Source organism: Choloepus didactylus, chromosome 13 (assembly GCF_015220235.1).
Source record: "Choloepus didactylus isolate mChoDid1 chromosome 13, mChoDid1.pri, whole genome shotgun sequence".
In the NCBI taxonomy this organism is placed as follows: Eukaryota; Metazoa; Chordata; class Mammalia; order Pilosa; family Megalonychidae; genus Choloepus; species Choloepus didactylus.
This window is the reverse complement of record NC_051319.1, coordinates 79754601-79767991: the sequence shown is the minus strand read 5'-3', so window position 1 is coordinate 79767991 and position 13391 is coordinate 79754601. Positions and strand designations below refer to the sequence as shown.

The following is a 13391-nucleotide window of genomic DNA, read 5'->3' as shown; positions in this document are numbered from 1 at the left end:
CAGTAGGGCCTTTGATGGCTTATCTGTATAAAAGAAAGAAATTTTCTCCATAAGCATTGGATTTTATGAAATTTTTCTCCAGCAAAGTTATTCTTCAGCTTACCAAATCATTCATTGCCACATCTCATTACTGTGTAAATGAGACCTAGTGTCAGAGAGAAAAACCTGTACTGAAGGGATGTGGAAATCACACAGTCTCAAAGCCTCTGAAATCAAATGTAGTTCTCTTCCCCTCCATCTAAAAAAGGGCAAAATGCAGGACTCATGGTTTTTAAGATAGGGGCAGGGCTTTAAGGAAGAAGGAGAAACACTTTCTGCAGTGTCAGTAACCGACACTGCTCCTCAATAACGGAGGACTCCAGAATCAGTAAAGGGATGAATATTGGGGTGATGATGAGTAGACTTGATGGTGCCCCTGACTACCCTAGCAGAGACCAGCCAATTTTGAGCTAAATGCCCAGATGAATCAAGCAGCATTTTCAGTGAAGGATCCTACACCAAGTTCTTCCTGCCTTTGTTCCCTGGCTGTGTTAGATAGAGTTTTCCTTGTGTCCTGTTGGTGTGCCTCATTTACTACTCTCATCTTCCTTCAGTCTGAAATGATATATTTCTGTGTTTCAGAAGTACACTGGAAAAACATCTTTGATACATACCGAACTATATGTCACTAAGGTGTCTTCAAAGGCCTGCCACAATTATAGAAAAGTGTCTGTGAAAAAGTAAACACCAGTTTTGGTGTCTTTAATACTCACTGCTATCAGCTATTTCTGAAAGCATTCTACTATAAAGTCTATGTACAAATAAATAACATGTTTGAAGCTTGCTTCTTTATGGAAGAAGACTTGCACCTATGGAAATCAGCAAAGGTCCACCCAGAGGAGGACTATGTAGTTTGGTAGTTTTAGTTGGGGCCATTGTCTTCCTCTGAGGCAGCAATGGACAGTGGGAGTGATCCCACTGTGTTCTTTCCCAGAACTTCTCTCAGGCAGGCTCTGCTGCCCCATCTTCCTGTGCTGACTTGTCGGCAAGACCTGGAGAGGAAGCACAGGATGCTCAACCCAGACAGAGCAGAGGCCAATGATGAGGATTGGGACTAGAGGCCTTCCAGATGCATCCACAGTGCAGGGAGCCACTGGGTGAGCCTAATGGCCTTCTACTAGTTCATGTGCATGTCCTAACTTATGATCAGACTGTTTCTCCAGAGTAGGGCCATTTCAGTGCCTATAGAAAACTGACTTTCAAAAAACAGAACTGCGCACACCTCCACCCTCTCCCCCACTGTCCCACTGTGAGACTTGTATGGTATGGCCAGGACCTGAGAATTACTGAAACATCTGAATGATTTTCTGTTGCTTGCTCCACTTTGTTATGAGCCAGAAAGGGGCCAGGAAATAGTATCACCTGCTGGCCTGCGGGTTCTTCTCTGGGTTGATGAGAGTCTATTGCTTTTCTTCTCAGGGGGAAAGACCACAATGGCTACTATGAACCCAATATTGCTACCCCCCCCCAAAAAAAAGCCTTATTTGCACCTAATGTATAAGTAATAATATTGTTGTCAGGGGCTGCAGGGCCAAATAAACCTTTGACAGTGTCCTCACAGATCACTTGGCTACTACTAGGGGTTCCCAGAAAACGGAAATGAGAACACATTGGCATGTGCATTGAGAGTATTTATATTGCATAATGAAAATGGAATCATTTCCAAGCATTTCCAATGAATCACTGCCTATATTCCCTTAATACCCAATAAGGCAAATCAAATGAAAACTGGCACAGTATCCCTATCCAGTCCCTTTGAAGGATGCCCAGTCTATCTACAGTTAGTCCACAGGTCCTAGTGACACTCCTGTGGCAGATGGGTATCCTGAGTAGGGCCAAGTGGCAGGGCTGCTAAAAGTGAATAAGGTCTTTCTCATTTCACAAGATAAAAAAAAAAAAAATAAGCTAATGAGTATAATTTTCTCAAATTTAAATTTTATTCCCATAAATTTTACTTAAATGTTGCCTATTACCAGATTCCACTAGCCAGGACTCAGAAGCAACTAAACAAATGGCCAAGTAGTAACAAATATTTGCAAAAGAAGTATGTTTTGCCTGCAACAATTCAAGCCAACCTGTTATATCAAGCAGAAAGAGGAGAATTCTATATATGAATGTAAGGGTGGACTGTGGACCACATGGGCAGAGTGGAGCTGGGCCCCAGAAAAGGACGGGCACAATCTCAGCCTCTCTGCACATCTTAATTCTTCTTTTATCTTTTTAACTGGATTATTTTGCTATATTTAGTCCACACAGTGGAAGGTGACTGTCTAGATCTCCCAAGTTTACATGTTAACTCCTCAGTATATAAACAGACTGCTTCTCTCAATCCCAGTACTAAATTCCCAGGAGAGAAAACCCAATTGGCCCAGCTTAGGTCAGGATTCCACCCCTAGTCCAGAAAGCCATAACTAAGGGGTACAGTCACACAGTTCAGACCTGATGACCAGGAGTCCATCTTGTAACCTATGTGTTAGGGCACAGCAGTCCAACAGAGGGAGATGGTGATAAGAAGACTCCACATTCCAGAAAGAAACTATTGCATGGGGGTTACAATGTGTCAGTGCTCCATCATGCTACAAAAAGCTCCATGGCCCAAGCCTAACAAGGTCATGATCCAGTGGGGAAATACTGGGTAATTTTAGCAAGTCCTCTGAAAGTATCATTAGCTTTTTTTTCTTAGACTCCATAGAAGGAGAGGGAGAACTTACTATATTCTCACTTAATCCTCTATGGCAATGTGATGGGCTCTGTTCTGCAGATGAAAACACAGAGGCTCAGAGAAGTTAAGTAAGTGGCCCAAAGTCATCCAACTAATAAATGATAGAACAAAGTTCGAACCAATGTCTGAATCCAAATACCCATCCACGCTCCATCCATTTCTCTGTGCTGTCTCCCCAGTGAACTCTGCCCAGAAATATGTTTACTCCAACCAGGTGAATGGTCTGAATTTGAGACAAGCATTTACCCAGAAGCCGGCTATAGCCCCTCGGTTTGCCAAGCACTCATACAGCTGATCCTGCAAGGACTCTGACCACAACACAAAGATCCAAGCATCCCCAAGGCAGAAGGGCCCAGTAGGGATCTGACCCAGTTGCACTGGCTCTAATGTTCAGGTCACTGCCCACGTGGAATAATTCAGTCCCAAGTTACTTGTAGTTCATATACTGTTCAAGTGCTACCAATGCCATTTTCCTGTTGCATTTTGTTTTTGTTTTTGTTTTGTTTTTACAGTTCGTTGCTCATCCTAACTGTCAGCAGCAATTGCTTACCATGTGGTATGAAAATCTCTCAGGCTTACGTCAACAGTCTATCGCTGTGAAATTCCTGGCTGTCTTTGGAGTCTCCATAGGCCTCCCTTTTCTCGCCATAGCCTATTGGATTGCTCCGTGCAGCAAGGTACAGACTGCTTAAGGTGCATGTCATTTGCGGTTACTTCTTCTCTCTTCTTAGCATGACCTGAAGTCAATTTTGTTCATCAGAGGTTGATCTTTTCCCACATTTAAAGAAAAGAGCCTTGAGTTACCTATCACCAAGTGGAAAACCACACAAGAGGGAAAATATTAAGATCTGATTTTTTTAATGATCATTTTTTAATGAAGAGGAGAGATGAAATGGGAAATTTTAAATATGTGAAGCATAATATGTGAAGCATAATCTGAAAGGATCAATAATAGACAGAGAATAAAGGCACTTTTTTTCTTCTAATTATGCAATGTCCTAAACATGTCCTCCAAACCCATAACAATAATAAGTGCAATAATAGCCAACATTTATTTGAATACTTTCTCTTGGATAAGCCCTTTTCATGGAGCATCCCATTTTACTCCCTCAATTACACTACAGCATATATACTTTATGAAGTAGGTTCAGAGAAGATACGTAACAAGTAGGTGATGAAGCTGAGGGTCAAATGCACCTCATGCTGGGGACCTGCAGACCCATCTCACCATCTTCCTAGTTTCCCTGGCCTCCTTGATTGGGTTCTGGCCCACATGGGTTGTGATTAAGTTACAAGAAGGAGAAAGGCAGAGGAAAGGGAAGGAGAGTGCCAAAGGATACAGGACTGGTTTTTTCCTCATAGGGAATGGGGAACGTCTGGTGCCCACTGGTAATGGAAGGGGCAAAACCTGCAGGTGCCAGCCTGCCATGCTTCCTGCTCCACCAGCCCTGCAGCCAGGCATTTGGGCCAAAGCCACAGGAGCGCCAGCAGTCACCCCAGCTTCAGGCAAAACTTAGCAACTATCACACCATAAACCATGCAGAAATTTCAAAATATGTTTCATGGGCTTAAGATTGTCATTAAAGTTTCCAAATCTGCATTTACCTAGTGATATATTAAAACAGGAATTAAACTTAGGTAATCAACATTCAGTACAAGAAATACGACCATAGATTAGTTTCACAGAGAATCTGATCAGCTAATGCAGTTAATAACAGCATCATCAGAGAACGTACACCTACCCTCTTGTCAACTCTACTAAGAGGGAACTCATGCTGGAATGATGGGGCCCTAAGACTTCAGGGCTGCTAATAAGGGCACTGACCAGGCAGGCAATAAGCTGACTGCCTCAAAGTAGGATGTATGTCCCAGAGAAGGGTCAGGACACAAACTCCTGCCCCCACAGGATGGTATTAAAAATAAAATACCTCATGCTGAATATCTGAGGTCTTCAACCTTTCATCTATTGAGGATTTTGTTTCCATGGAAGTCTCTCATGCCATGGATTTTTAAATCAGAATTCCCTGAATGATACATACGTAGGTGAAAGGCAATTTTTATGCCTTTCATTATAAGCTGAACAAAGCAGAGTAAGTGAAAAAAACTAAGCAGATTTGAAGCTGGAATGGAGTTAGTCATTGGTTTTAGGCAAGCGTTTTGATGTTAGAATTGTCTAGTCTGTACTGCAAGGTGGATCCTTGCCTTCACCCAGAGCCTGGATGGAAAAGGAAGCTTGCCTCCATTCTTTCTGAGCCTCAAACTAATTCCAGGCTGTTCAACCATTAAAATAACAGCAACTTAGGAAAGAAAAGCTTGTCAACCCTCAGTTTTAGTACAAAACTAAATGTGGCAGGTTCTAGGAACCTGTAGTAGCCAACACTAGCAAACTGTCCTGGTTTGCCTCTGCCTAATTGGTTACCCGAGAAAACATTCAGAAACCGATTATTTACCAGATCCTGATTAAATTTAGTGCCATGTAAGTCTGAAAAGAAGAATCTTGGCCAAAACCATGCAGCTGTGATCCGAGAAAGGGGGGGTGGGGGGGTAGAGATATTGATTGATTCTGGTCTTTCTTGGACCAAATAAATCCAGAAGGCTGCTGCCACCGTGGGACGTAAGGTTCAGACTGTAGGAGTCTCCCAGAACATTCCGGAGAAAATGATTCTAGGGAGTTTGATGCCATGGCTGGGCTTCCTCTCCTCTCTTCAGATACATGTCTGCTTGGCAGTTGATGCTCCAGGGCTTCCAGTAAGACTGAAGGATAAAGCCCTGTAGATCAGCGTGAGCTGGTTTTGTCGCATCTCTGCACTTTCTGGGCTCCAAGTCTGAGCTCCATGCAGTGGTGGGAGTGTCAATAGCTATGTGACAAGTCTTAGTCTGTGGCATTAGACAACTCCTGGTAGTACCTCTCATTATGAGGAAAGATTCCCTCATTAAAGTGCTTGTCAAACTTGCTATGAGACAGCCAAAGAACAGATAAAAGAGTCGAGATATTTTTAGTCTTTCTTTTCACCATTTAGAAGGAAATCTTTTCAAGTTTGGCAGAAATAATACCGAAGATTACAGAAGGGTCAGATCTGCCAGGTGAAGAAACCTGCTCTTTCTAAAGGCTCTTGATTCTCAGAATACAATGTCCTCCCAAGAGAAGTGACACAGCAGAGAAATCTGTTAATGTGCTAAGGTCCCTCTTTCCAAGGGGTCACTGCATTTATAACTAATGAAAATGCAAACATCATTCCAGTAATGACATTATTACACTCCTCTCAAAAAAATTTAGTCCTTGATATTCTTTTAATAAATGTATTCATAAACTGTCACTACTAATCTCACCAACTAGCCAATGTCCATCAAGGTCTGGCAGATGTTTAGACTTCTGTTTCCAACTTAATGGTGCATTTACTTCCATCCTAATTTAGGGACTTTTTAGGACACCAAAATTACTTGACTAGCCTACCAAAATGACCTCATCATTTCTTTCCTATTGAATTCCCAAGGTTGTCAATTCTATTCTTACATTCACTTAAATTTCTGAGTGTTCTTTTTAAAAAAAATTTAAAAAGTTAAGTTAGGAGATTACAAGGTTAAAAGTGTCAACAGAAGTTCAGTTTACTAATATATTGATTGCAGAAGGTAATCATGTCACAGATGTGACATATGGGGTGATAATCACAGGCCTAGAGCATAGAAAAGGCATGTCAGTGTCAATAAAAAGAACCATGATTTAGTTTATAATTTCTCATTATCACCATCATTATGGTTGGGTCAGGTGGCCCACTGGGAGGCTGGTGAGATCTTATCTCTATCAATGCTCTCGATGATCTCCTACAAGGGCTCCAATGCCAATGGGCCTTTATATCTGATTAGGCTGTTTTCTAGCTTTTGCTATTCCATTCTGATTCAAAATTTAGGTTTCTTTCCTGTAAAAATCCAAGAGCTGAAAGAATAACAGTCATCTCAAGGGGCTTACAGCAGGTGGATTGGGACAGAAGTCAACATCATGAAAATGCTGAGGAACTGCACACGCTCTAATGATAAAAGTGCAAGAAGAGAAGCTGACTTCCCCCATTATTAGTTAACCTTCACTATTCAATTATCCTCATAAATTAGTCCTAGGACACAGGCATGAAGAGCTGTAAACACTTCAGCTTCCTATCTGACATCTTTGAAGTGCACAATCTAATCAGTCCTTACTGCCACATAGCTCTTGCTTGGAGAGATATCAAAGCATTAGTTCATCACTCCTCTCACCCTCCAAACATAAAGAACTGGTTAGGAAGGCATAAGTGACTGCAACTTTTGAGCTGAAAAAAAGCTGGAATGGTTTAAAACAGAAGTTCTCAAACCATGTGTTCCAGGGACCAACCAGAGAGGACGGTGCCTCCAAGGCCCTCTGTTTCCCCCACATTTATCCCTACCAGAGAGCTACACCACATTAAGAAAAATCATGATGCAATTTTTGAAGTGTTGCCACAGAGGGGGGGAGGGGGGCTTGTGCCAGAAAATAGAGCATCGATGCTCTATTTTGTTTCTGCGCCCAAATCCAAGAATATAGTCCAGCACCTGTCACCCTGCTGAGAAGTGCTGATCACTTTTGTACTTAACCCAGTCTGATCCCTGCAACCTTCTCTCTCCTCATCTCTCCATCTATATGTCCTTCTGCAGTTTTTAGCCTCCTCTCCACTAAGGAATCAGCAACTTTGAGGGAAAGAACCAACTCTTGTAACTAGTTTTATCTCCAACACTTTCCAGTACCCAACATCACGTTGCTCATAAATACTAACCTAGGCAGGCTTATGGCATAAATATGCAAGGACTCTGTATGGGTCCCCCGTGTGAACCCTTGCATATAATCTTTTCAAAAGTCAGTATGGTTTCTTTTCAGTTTCCCCTGTTCAGTTTCAGTACTGTTCTAGGTACTTCCCACATACTGAATGATTTATTTCTTTTATCAACCCTATCTGGTAGGTATGATTTTTATCCCCATTTTATAGATGAAGAAACTGGGTCACAAGGGTAATTAAGTAACTTGCCAAAAAGCTGTGGAACTTAACCACTGTACTTTCTGCCTCTCAATTATGTCAACAGCATTGCAGCCTTCAATGCCAAACGTAAACATCCTGGCTGCTGACTAATTACTTCAGAATGGATTTGAATCAGATCTTTAGAGTTGGCACAACTTTTCTAGAAGGGAAAACTCCAAACCACCATATAACAAACTCTACCCATCCCTCATCTTTCATTAGAAGCCCTGGCATGGAAATCCCATGATCACTCAGTACCTCTTCAGCCCACATGACACAGCTTGAACTTAGATTGTAATGTAAGAACATCCTGATTTAGAGACACCTAGTGAACCCCCTGCCAAAACAAGGGCAGATTCCTGAACTCTACATTGGGATGTTTTGAATAAGAATTTTGGGGAGAACATTCTTAGAAATATGCCACTTTAACCAGAATTTCTCTACATTTAAGAGCACTCCAGCCTTGAAGATGTACGTGTCTCTTTTTGGAATGCTTGATCCAAAGTTTGGTCCATCAGTTCTCTGCCTTGCTTGAGACCACTGGCACCTGGAGAGTGAGGGTGGCATATGGTGAGGGGGACTCTGATGGTACAAGGTTGAAGGGAGATGTTGTAAACATTCTCTGCATTATCTACCACAGTTATAGTCACAGGACTCTCTTGTAAGGATGTGGGGGCCCACAGGCCACCAGGTCCGAGTTAGGTGGTTAGGACTAAAAATCCAATGGCATGAACACAGAAAGGTGTGCCAACCAGTAAAAGCAGGTGCCCACCCCTGAGCCCCATCTATATATCCATCTATATATCCAAACTATAAAGAAGTTTGTTTAGAGCTAATTCAGTGGCACTACTCAGTTGCTCCCACATTCACATATTTCTCAGAGTAAAACAATGGCACCCAGGAAGTTTGGGGCAAACCAGAGACTGAGATACTAAAAGCTTGGATTTCCTACATGGCCTCATAAGGTCAAAGACATGATAGAGGTGCTTTAGCCCACATTTTCAGACTTACCCATTCCACATTCCTCACAGAGTGGACCAAAGCTTATGTCTGCCCAGCTCTACCATCTTTTTTACACCTAAAACTGTTACCTAAACCAGCTTTCATGAGTACTTAGTTAAGAGCTGATGGCGTATATGGGTTGGCATTTCTCCTTTATCTTAGCTCACCAGGTGGCCTTTTGTAAGAAGGAAGTTTCCCCAAGTATAATTTGCTTCAAAAATTATCTTTGTGAATCAAATAGGGAATGTCACACACAAAAAAAAGAACAAGAAACCACTGAAATGATTTGACCTATTTGATCTTTATCAAAGTTTTACCAATTAAAAAACTGCATTCAAGCCCAGAAAAAAAACAGTAAAGAAGCATCAATTACTAACCTCATTTTGGCTCCCTAAACCTAGATCAAATAGGAACTGAGTTCAGGATAACCTTCCAAATCACCTCAGGGCCTTATCAGGGTTTTTTCACATAGCTTACAGTAGATATGATAATTTTTACAGACTCATCTTATGTCAGAAGACTAAACACTTCAAGGAGGCAACAAAAAGCACATTAAACTCCTCAAACCAGGTCTTCTGAGGAATGCTACAGCAAGCTTGGGTGTGGGTGCATGCAGATTCCCATAGTCAAGGGTCTCACCTAGATGAGAAGATGAAGAGGCATCCCCCACATCTAGGTGGTCAAACAGATAAAGGATCAGGGAAGACTGCCCGACAGTTTCTTAAGAGCTGAGTATACCTCCTCTTTTTCTGACATTCCTGTGACCCTGCTGTAACACACAGGATCTGGCATGCCTGATCCTCTCCTCAGCACACTCCCTTCCCTGCAGTAATCTTCCATCTTCCCTTGCCACCACGCCAGTCATGACACAGTGACAGGAAACAATGTGGTAACTTTTCAAGATGTTTCCTGGATATACCAAAACATTCCATGGTCCTGGGTGGGAAATGGGCTCTGAGATGCCAACACAATCAACTAAAATGTTGAAAAATTCCAACTAGCAATTTGATATCATCTAACTCAGTATGAGACCCAGTTTAATGCCATATTTATTGTATTTTTGCAAAATATTTTATTTGTCCTTATATTTAATCTCTGCATTCTGAATTTAGCACATCTGCCTATTGTCAAAAATAATGTTCAGTCCATATTTTTGTAAACAATAAAATTAAGCATTACATAATAAAACTTAGCATTATGTAGAAATATCATTGGTAAGATTTTTGTGGGCCCCATGGTTTTCAGGTAAATATCTTTTTTTTTCCATTTCTGAAGTTATTCTAACGTCATATGACAACTTGACAATGCAGGCAAATCCAAATAAGTATTTTTCCACCACAATCAGGGATTCCCAATGACTGGACCTATGATGCATGTTTTTAAAAAAGATAAAACTAACTTTTTTGTTTATTTCAGGAGGTGAGTTCTATAGCATTAGAATCATAATAAATCATGTTACACTAATAACTAGAAAATTTTAAGTGGATAATTATCATACTGGGGCATATTAAAAGAACATTATTGAGCCATCTGATTTATAAATGTTATGTTAAACATAGCAGTAATTAGGGAAAGCACGTTTTACCTGGAGAAACCCCATTACTGATCTCCACTGAATCCAAACTTGATGTCCTTGGTGACACTTCACTCCAGGACTCCTAAATGAGGCAGAATGTGAACAACAATTCATCAGTCACCAATTATTACTGAGCATCCATGCTGGAAAAGGAAGTGAGCTTCAGAAAAAGTACCCTCTTTGTTCTCATCTCATTAGTATACTGGGTGAGGGGTAAGATTTGGCACTTAGGTAAGGGCAATGGAAGTAATCTGGAAGAGACCCAAGTGAGTCTATCAGCAGAGTGGCAGTGGGGTCCCACTGTGCAGCCCCAAGTTAGTCCTCAAAGATCTGAGGAACCTTTGAACAGCACGCCATGAACTAGAAAAAAATGTGACCAATAGTTGCTCTATAACAGGGGAGTATTTTGGGTCATTTGAGGTTCACATGGAATAATTACACAAATTTTAACTATGTACTAGGCCACAGGAAAACCTCAATAAATTTTAGAGTGGTATCATATGAGAGGCAATGTTCTGCAATAAGTTAGTGCTGCAATAAAATCAGAACTTTCAAAAGCAGAAAAAAAGTCTTACATGTCTGGATACTAATGGCATATTACTAAATAACCTGAGTTAAAAATGAAATCAAAAAGGAAATTACAAAATATTTATAATCAAATATCACTGAAAATGCTACCTGTCAAAATTTATGTAATACAGCTAAAGCAGTACTGAGAAGGAAATGTATAGTTTTAAATAAACATACCAAAATAGAAGAAAGGTTGAAAACAATCTAAGCATGAGACTCAAGAACATGGATAAAAGAGCAGCAAAGCATATTCAAAGAGTATTTTTTTAAAAATTCTGACCTCTACTGAAACAGACTTTTTCCAGATTTGAAGGATATATACTCCATGTAGGTGGAGTAGCAATGCAGTCAAATGTAACACAATGGCTATAATAGTGCACTACACTCCTTTCTCTTAACCAGTCTAGCTAAGTCCTCTAAATAGGAAAAACTGAGGACAACAGAAAATAGATTTGGCCAAGCAGCATCTAACAAAAAAGTGCAAAGAGAAAATGTTGTCTGTTAGGTTAGCACTTTCCATCCAAGAAGGAGAATTCTCTGTTTAAACTTTTGACAAGAGCAATGCTTTAAAGAGAGACCTGCAACCATCCAGAGCTGCAAGTTTAACATGTCTTATACATGTTTTGTCTCCAGCTAGGGCGGACCCTGAGGAGCCCTTTCATGAAGTTTGTAGCCCATGCAGTTTCCTTTACAATATTCTTGGGATTGTTAGTTGTGAACGCATCAGACCGCTTTGAAGGTGTCAAAACTCTGCCAAATGAAACCTTCACAGACTACCCAAAACAGATCTTCAGAGTGAAAACCACACAGTTCTCCTGGACAGAAATGCTAATCATGAAGTGGGTCTTAGGTAAGCAAGTTGCTCTAGCTTTTATTCTCTCCTTCCTAATAACAATAGGACATTATTAAACTCTGTTTCTGGGCTCTTCCTCTCCTCTGGAGTGGACTCTTGGCAGACAAAATGGTAAGTGGATAACCAACAAAGGTGGTCAAAGTTAACTTCTACAGGTGCTGGCATATAAGATGCACAGACCTGTAATATAAATTTTGAAAGGAAATACTTCGGGGAAAATTCGTTATGTATTTTTCATTTTATATACATAGAAACTGATTTTAAAGTGGTTTTGTATGGGAAAACATATCATTTTGATCATTTAAAAATAGTCTACTGGAAGCCATTAAGAAATCACTGTTTCTGAAAAAGAAAAGTATAAAATTGAATAGCATGAAAGATATTTTTATCATTGAATACTGATACGTAGTAGGATTTTTGAGATAAGTATAAATACAAAAAGCTAGGGGAATAACATTTTTTTCATTATTTGTGTTAATAAAAGTACTATAAAGCTGTGAAATTCCTCCTTGCAGTGTTGTTTTATGTTGCCAAGTTCTGTTACCAGAATATCTCAAGGAAATTGTTCCCAATTTTCTCATGGATTAACTAAGAAAGGCAATCTCTCTTTTATGAAGTTCGTAAGAACTCTTACTAGTAGGAATAAGCAAACTAAAATAAAACTGGCTATTGGTTAAAACTGCACATGGTAAAATGTGTAAAATTGACTGGTAAAAAGTTAGACTTGGTAGGAAAAAAATGAAAAATTGCAAAAACCATAATCGGTGATACTCTGTGTAAGCAAAACCTGATCAATACATTGTTAAGATTTACATCAAAAAGGTTTTAATTTGATGGGAATGTTTTCAATAAAACAAAACTGAAATTAGAAAAGACCAAAAATTTTACTATGCAGTATCAAAATTTGATCAATTAATTAAATTGACCTAATGATATTCACCCCATATTTTGCTTTCTTGACAGAGAATTCAATATTGATAAAAATTTTTATTATGTTTATGTTCATAAACATGGAGTCACAATATTCAGGATCAAAGTATCTGTGCCATTAATCAACAAAACCACAAAATAACAAATACTTGAAAAGGTAACCCAACATCTGGCCTGTGCTAATTAAATTATATGGCCTAAGAGAGCTACAAGAGTTGAACCACTGAAGATGCCCCGGCTAAGAACAATAGGGAATATGGTCTCTAAACAGGCAGAGGGATATGAAGACAAGAATGGTTTGATACAAAGGGTGAAGGAAGGAAAGCTTAACGGAATCACTGGTACTAAAGTTGAAAAGGGACTTTGGGGTCTGTTGGAGAGGGAGTTCTGTGGCCCGTCATATTTCAGAGTCTATCCCAATCCTCTATAGTCTACCCGATGGTTTAAGTAAATTAACCACTTTAACTTTAGGCATTTTTAAAGTAACTTGCATGTTGGATTTATTAATAAAAATTTAAAGTATTTTTGGCATCAATCATCCATTTCCACTACCTGGACCCCAGACAAGACTGTTGGGTGCAACAATGCTTCCCCTTGAGTGGGTGCAGCTACCAGATGTTGATAGTTCCTACTAGACCACTGCTTCCTCCTGAGCCCTCATCTTTTCCTTTCTGGTCT

General features: G+C 40.1%; 1 protein-coding gene across 1 annotated transcript in view; it reads left to right on the top strand.

The window, feature by feature from the left end:
• Positions 1-13391, top strand: part of TRPC7 (transient receptor potential cation channel subfamily C member 7) — a 183411-nt gene that overhangs the window by 116390 nt on the left and 53630 nt on the right. The window contains exons 5-6 of the mRNA XM_037800920.1: positions 3274-3438; positions 11564-11780. Coding sequence (XP_037656848.1) covers positions 3274-3438; positions 11564-11780 — 382 coding nt within the window. The remainder of the gene's footprint in view (positions 1-3273; positions 3439-11563; positions 11781-13391) is intronic.